General features: G+C 36.7%; 1 protein-coding gene across 1 annotated transcript; it reads left to right on the plus strand.

Annotated features, from left to right (window-relative positions):
* Nucleotides 1-627: 627 nt before the first annotated feature.
* LOC131028674 (non-specific lipid transfer protein GPI-anchored 5-like) lies at nt 628-1,446 on the plus strand. The gene is made up of 2 exons (XM_057959014.2): nt 628-1,084; nt 1,177-1,446. The coding sequence occupies exons 1-2, from the start codon at nt 736-738 to the stop codon at nt 1,377-1,379; spliced, it is 552 nt and encodes a 183-aa protein (XP_057814997.2). The 5' UTR covers nt 628-735; the 3' UTR covers nt 1,380-1,446.
* Nucleotides 1,447-6,837: the final 5,391 nt, after the last annotated feature.

Consider the following 6,837-nt stretch of genomic DNA (forward strand, 5'->3'; position numbering starts at 1 on the left):
TCAAGATCCTCCCCCCTCGGCTGCCACTATTTTGGTTGCTTGAGGCGGGCTTTTTTTTTATGAATAGTTTTGTTTTATTACTCCGGCTTCTTGCCGTGTGACTCTAACGGGATGATCTTGTATCCCTCGACCTTTTTTTGTGAATATATACTTTAATATTAATTATTGATAAAGAAAGCCTATTCATCAAAAAAATAAATAAAAATGTGTGCGCCTCTCTAAGATCGAGAAGATTGCATAAAATAATTGAGCATATAATGGCTTGCCGTTGAAGCCAACACACCGGAGAATTTAAAATATAATGTCGTTAGAAGTTTGGTTGCAAAGTAGAGCGGTTGGCTACCAATATATCTTCCTTCTCCCATTAAAGATTGATTTCTTCTAAATCTAGTTATGCCACTGAATACTTCGATCGGCAAAATCGGAAAACTAACTCCTCTCTTCATTCCCAATCGTTCGAAGAGAACAATGCTCTAGTCAAAACATGCGTAAAGAGATTGGAATAAAAGTAATTTATATGAGGCGCTGGACCGCAAACTTGGTTTGGTGAATAACCATCTTTTAAGCACCTACTCTTCTGCTTATTGCGGGACCCAAATTTTCCCTTTAAACTTCCCTACCCTTTCAATTGGAATGCAGAACAAGCACAAAACTCTGTTTGGATACAGCAATTTGTGAGGCCTCTGATCCTTTCTACTGCGCAGCATAGGAAAATTTGCTCCGTTTGTAAGTTCAATGGCAGGATCAAGAGTAACACACACAACACTGACACCCTCAACTGTAGTAATATTGAGCGTGGTGGTCCTCATGGCTGCTATGGGGAATCAGGGTGTGATGGCGCAGTCAGGCTGTACCACTGCCCTTGTGAGCTTATCACCTTGTCTCAATTATATCTCGGGAAATCAGACGACCCCTTCTCAGGGGTGCTGCACTGCCCTTGCTACCGTAGTGAAGAATAATCCGTCTTGTCTGTGCCAGCTGCTGACTGGTAATAATCAGTTGGGAATTGCCATTAATCAGACTCGAGCTCTGGCTCTGCCCGGAGAATGCAAAGTCACCACGCCACCTGTCAGCCAATGCCAGGGTAAAAAATTATTTGTTTACTTTCTGTTCACATGCTAATTCAGGAAGTGTATAATGATTGGTTATTGATATTGAATTGTTCGTTGTGTGCAGGTTCAGGGTCTCCTACAACTTCCCCTTCTCCCACAGTTTCAGAGGTCCCTCCTACTTCCCCGTCTGTCAGCGGTTCCGGCACTCCAACTACGGAGGCAACCCCGAGTTCGAATCCCACCCAGAACAATTCAGCTTCTAGCATATTTGCATTCCCTGTGTTTAAGGTTCTAGCAGTGGTGGTATTAGCTGTAGTTGTGATGTGAAGAAATATGCATGTTTCCGGCGTGGGATCATAACTAGATATTAATAAGCGTGGTCTATTATTGCTTCTTCTATACTTCATCAAAAATCTTTGTGTTTGATTCCCCTACTTTTGTAACTGGATAAAAAAAAATATTTTAATTAATAAGCTCTTCGGAGATAAACTAGACTGTTTTTATTCAAGCAGAGTGCACGACTTCCATCTCTATCATACCACATAATATGAACAATTTAGTTCGGGCAAGGGAAATACAGTCGGACGTTCTCACTAGTTACATGTTATTCTAAGTATCTTGGTTCAAGCTTCTCAATCTATTTAGAAGATATTACTCAAATGTTAATGTTATGTTATTAGTATAATATTATAAGGGAATAAACATAATTTATATTAATTAAAAAATCATAACTAGTTAGTATAAAATTGATTTAGAGAAATTTTGGAATACATCATTATATTAAATATCCAAAAAAAAGCATGAAGGACAAAGGAATTTAATTTATAAATTCAAAAAAGAAAAGTTATTGTGAGTGTTTTGTTGCATCAATTTGTCGCCATTATAAATTTAATTGTCTTAATGTGATGACTAGTTCAAAGTTGAAATTTTTGTTGATTGACTTTGAGCTATGTGAGTTTTTTCCTACTTGTCGAAGTTTTGATCTATTGTAGTTTTGATCTATTGTGTAAACCTAATGTGTGATGCATGTTATTGAATTGACAAAAAAAATTGTTGGAGAACTATTTGTCTTCACCTTATTGATATTTAAATTTGTTAAGGTGGTGTGCAGAGACATCATTGAGGAGATTGTTAATGCAACAAATTATTATATTCTCTCAGGTCACTCCCTGAGGTCAACTAGACTAATGTTAATGATTCATAATGAACATAAAATTCATCAATATGTAGATGTCATATATGTACATGTATTTCCTTTGTCCCTTTACAAAGTAAAGTTTTCTCTAATAATTTCACCTTATAATTACATATGAATTAATTGTACATTGAGTTCCTATAACCAGTATGATAACAAGTTGACACATAAACACATGTGTCAACTCATAATGGCCAATAAAAAGGGGTATACTTTTTTAAATTACAAGTGAATAGTTTTAATTTGAAGTTCAATCCTATGCACCTTGGGATTGAAGTGAAAAATGTAGGGATGCAAGTGTTATTAAGGCATCAATAACCACGATTAAATTGTGAAAATATGTTAAATCGTGTGAGTGAGAGTAAAAAATGTGGATATGGATCATTCTTTGACTTAAACCCAACACAAGAGTTTTCCAGCAATCAATATGCTATTGTATTAAGACGGTCCTGTCAAGGTAGGTCTTTAAAACTAAATGGAAAGCAATGGAGTATTCCAATTTCAATGTTACATTTTTTCTCCATTGTGATATACATGTGAGTATAACATGATAATACATTTCAAATTATTTGGGCATTCTCAACCAACAAAAAAATTAATCATTTAAAAACTCATAAAAAGATAATAATACTTATAAATTAATCAAATAATTATTTTATTATTGACTTATTATTGTCTTCTACTTGAAATGAATGCTTCATCAAAATCTCAAAAAAAAAAACCCAATGGTTATCATTTGTTGCATGATAAAAATCGACATAAACTTATACAAATTATTTCAACTATCTTTATAAATGAAAATATGAGAGTACACTTTTGTACATATAGAAAGTAAACAAAAATATCTTTGGAGGAGACTAACAATGAACATTCATCAAATAATATATTTTATGTACTTTTTATTGCTAAAGAGGTGGATCATATGTTGCATAGTTGTAGTGAGAGGATTTTAAATTAATGTTTGAGTGGCTTGAAAGAGTTGTAGAGTGATAATCACAAGTTTTTGAAAGGTCTATTGAGCAAAGGCCACAAAGCTTTCTCCTTGTATATGCTAAAACTCTCTCTCTTTAAGAAAGCTACACATATTTGGTGCAAGCCAATGCATGCCCTCTGCATGTATATTTTGTGATAATTACATGATATCTTATTTATCTAAATTAAAGCTACTTTCTTTAACCTCTTTTAATATGCAACTTAAAATGGTGGGATTTTTCTTTTCCATATATCCTATCGGGTAACTGGAAAGAAAAGAATAACATAATTTTTCAGGAATGCCATCAACTCCCCTGAAGTGGTGTGGGCTAAGATAAAACAAAATACTAACCAACCTCCATGGATAACAATACTAACCAACTCAACAGAAGGATGTGTTGGTGGTCTTCTCCTCCTAATGGTTGGATTAAGGCTAACTGCAAGAGGGTTGCTAAAGGGAACCTAGAGCCATCTGGCTATGGTGGAGTTATCTAGAATAGTGCTAGCTTTTGCATGGGGGTGGTTGCATTCCCCTTGGGGAATCAAACTAATCACTTGGCTAAAGCCATGGGCACCCTCCTAGCCATAAAATTAGCGCATCAACTAGGAGCCAAAAATTTCTGGCTGGAGGGAGACTCTAATAATATAATCAAATGCCTCCTTGGTAAGAAACATCTGTCGTGGGTGATTAAAAATATTATCGACATGACCAAGGAGTTACTTGAGGGATTTGACCAAAATTACATTTTTCATGATTATAGAGAGTCCAACAAGCATGCTAATTGGGTTGCCAATGAGGCAGTGCGGAGTGGGAAAATACTGATCTGGTATGGAGAGGGGGAGCTGCCTCAAGTGGCATGTGACATTTTAAATTATGAGAGATATCATGGAAAACAAGCTAGGATTTGATATCATTTCTCAATATGGTAGGGGTGATTGTGGCATCATGAAATGGTTTCGTAATCAACCGAGAAGGAGGTACACCATTAATTGCCATAACATCTCACACACTTTGTGGGTTCTTCTTTCCATTTGGAGCGGAAGCTTGAGAAATATCTATTTGCTTCTAGAGGCTTCTTCTTTGTTTCTTAAAAAAAGAAATTTTGCAAGGAAGAGCGGTATTTGCTAGAATTTGCATTCTGTTAAAACTAATAAGAAGATGGGGGGAAATCGTAAGCACATGGAGGCTACAAAAATAGATAAATGGCAGGATTGTCCCTAGGTATGGGTTGTGCTGCAAGCGGCAAAAATATCGGATTACATGGAAATAATGCAAGAAAGAAGACCTGAAATCATGACGATTTTCAAAAAGGGGTGGAAAAAGGGCACCCTGACCATTGGTAGCAAGAAGGTTAAGGTTAATGAGACCATGATCACAGAGGTGACTGATCTGCCGATGGATGGAATCAAATTCAACAAGAGCGGGAAGTTGTCGGAAGCTGTTGTGAAGAAATTCCCCATGGACGAGGTGGAGAAAGCGAAACTGGTCAAGGGAATCCACACCTACTACTCCCCTAAGGTAATCAAGATGCTTTGGCAATGGATTTTGTTTGTTGTCATGGAATTCACAGCTTTAGATGGTAGATATACTAGATTTTATAGTTACCATTTTGTTATTCTTAATCATTTATGACACAAAGAGAAAATTTCCCTCCCCTAATACCCGTTATTTGCCTTAAATGTTGTGATTATGGATGTTATCTATAACCCCAAGACTAACCTTGCATTACACGAGGGTCTTATGGTGGGCCTATACAGCCATATCAAGAACACCACTGTTCAATAGGCTATATCTGAGGTATTTGAGTTAGATGATGATTTGGGTGAATCAGATGATGAAGATGATGAAGGGTATGACACAGAGGCGGATGTTGAGGAGTACCCCCATACCACTAGTTCGGGAAAGCATAAAAGGAAAAAATGCCAAGAGGAACATGGTAAAGGGTTGATTAGTCAGAAAAAGAAGGGGGAGGACGATGACAGTTGGTACGAGGAAGAAGAGGAGACTGAAGAGAACATGGAGACAGACAATGAGGAGGTTCAAATTATCTCAAGCTAGAAGAAAAAGGGGAAGATGATGAGACATGAGGAGTTGGAGGCCAAGAACCGCTCACCCCTTCCTACTGGCTCCAAGAATCAGAGTAAGGCCTTGGCTGGGGAGAATACCCCAAACAAGGAAATTAAGATAGTTGAGTGGAAGGAGGTGGGTTTGGAGGTGAACTTCGTCCCTATGGGAGATGAGACTCAAGATGGCTCTCCTCTGGCCTTCGACCTCCGTATCAAAAATGGAATGGACTACTCCAATAAGGTCTTCTTTTGGGTAGAGAAGGAAATTAAAAACATAAAATCTAAACAAGTCTAGGAAGCTAGCAAACTTGAAGCTATGGAAGCTATTAGCACCGGCAAACTCAGCTCTCTACCTGACTACCTAAGTGAGCTGACTAAAGCTATCAGCAATGCTGAGGAAATTATAAATGCCCAACGCAAGAGCTTTAAAACCTTGGAAGATAGGGTAGGGACAACTGAAAAGAAGATGAAAGGGATTGAGAAAACCCTCAAAAATATTTAGGAGTAGAGTTACAAGATTTTAAGGGCCGCTTCTGATAGTATCAAGGTCCTTATTAGCAAACTCAAACAAGTCCAGGGGGATAAGACCCTCGGAGACACTACTAAGGAGAAGGATGGAACCCCTGAAGATAAGGAAGTTGGTCCCAAAAAAAGAACAAGAGCAAGTACCAGAAAGAAAAAAAACCAAAGCAGGGACATTGAAGATCTCAAGTGGAGTGCTGTGACAATGGAACAATTGGAGCTAGAAGGTGTTGAATTGCTAAAGAACTTCACCTAGGCTTAGTTGTTTTTCTCTGCTTTCTCTAATGTTTGGTGTTTAGTTTCTTTGTGTTGTGCCTTTTCTGCTACTAGCTTTTTGTTTTCGGTCATCTATCCTTTCTGTGGTTGCTGTCTTTTGTTTTTCTGATGGACTCTCATGAATATCTTTTGAATCTCTAGTGTAAAGGGTTCCAGGGCCCCTTCAAAACCTATTTTCCCCTAATCAAAAACTTAAAACTTTTACGTTTAAAATTAGGAAATACTTGTCTATGCATTAAAACAAATAAAGTGCAAAAATCAAAGGGTTTTTTAATGCACGTGTTCATACACTAAGTTATAAAGTTTCAAATTAAGGGAGTTTATCTATTTTGTGTTATTTTCACTTTGTCATTCCTTCTCCACCTATGGAAACTTTATCTTCTAAGATAAATCGATGGGTTCATGGTTTTGGTACTACCAATAGCATGTTTCCTTACTCAAAAAAATTCATGTCATTCTATCCTAGAAATATCCAAAATTTTGATAGATAGCTCTTATTTTCCTATTTGTTGGCAAGAAATTGTTGATATAAAAAATGGATGTATCCATCATCCATGCTTCACTCATAACTTTTAAAAAATTTCTCTTCATATATCAACTCACTAATTAAGGGAAGATAGTTGAGTGTATGTTTTCTTCAACAATCATTCATGATTCATAAAGAAGAGAGATTCTAGCCATTGAAAAGATTAGTCACTACTCTTACCTTTTCATGTTCTATCATTTTAACAATTGATGATTCATTATTTGAAG

This window comes from Cryptomeria japonica, chromosome 1 (assembly GCF_030272615.1).
Source record: "Cryptomeria japonica chromosome 1, Sugi_1.0, whole genome shotgun sequence".
Taxonomy (NCBI): domain Eukaryota; kingdom Viridiplantae; phylum Streptophyta; class Pinopsida; order Cupressales; family Cupressaceae; genus Cryptomeria; species Cryptomeria japonica.

Excerpts from the sequence above, each read along its gene's own strand:
- LOC131028674 (XM_057959014.2), top strand. The coding sequence starts at position 736 with ATGGCAGGATCAAGAGTAACACACACAACACTGACACCCTCAACTGTA. Across the intron at positions 1,085-1,176 it reads ACCTGTCAGCCAATGCCAGG|GTTCAGGGTCTCCTACAACT; the intron begins GTAAAAAATTAT and ends CGTTGTGTGCAG.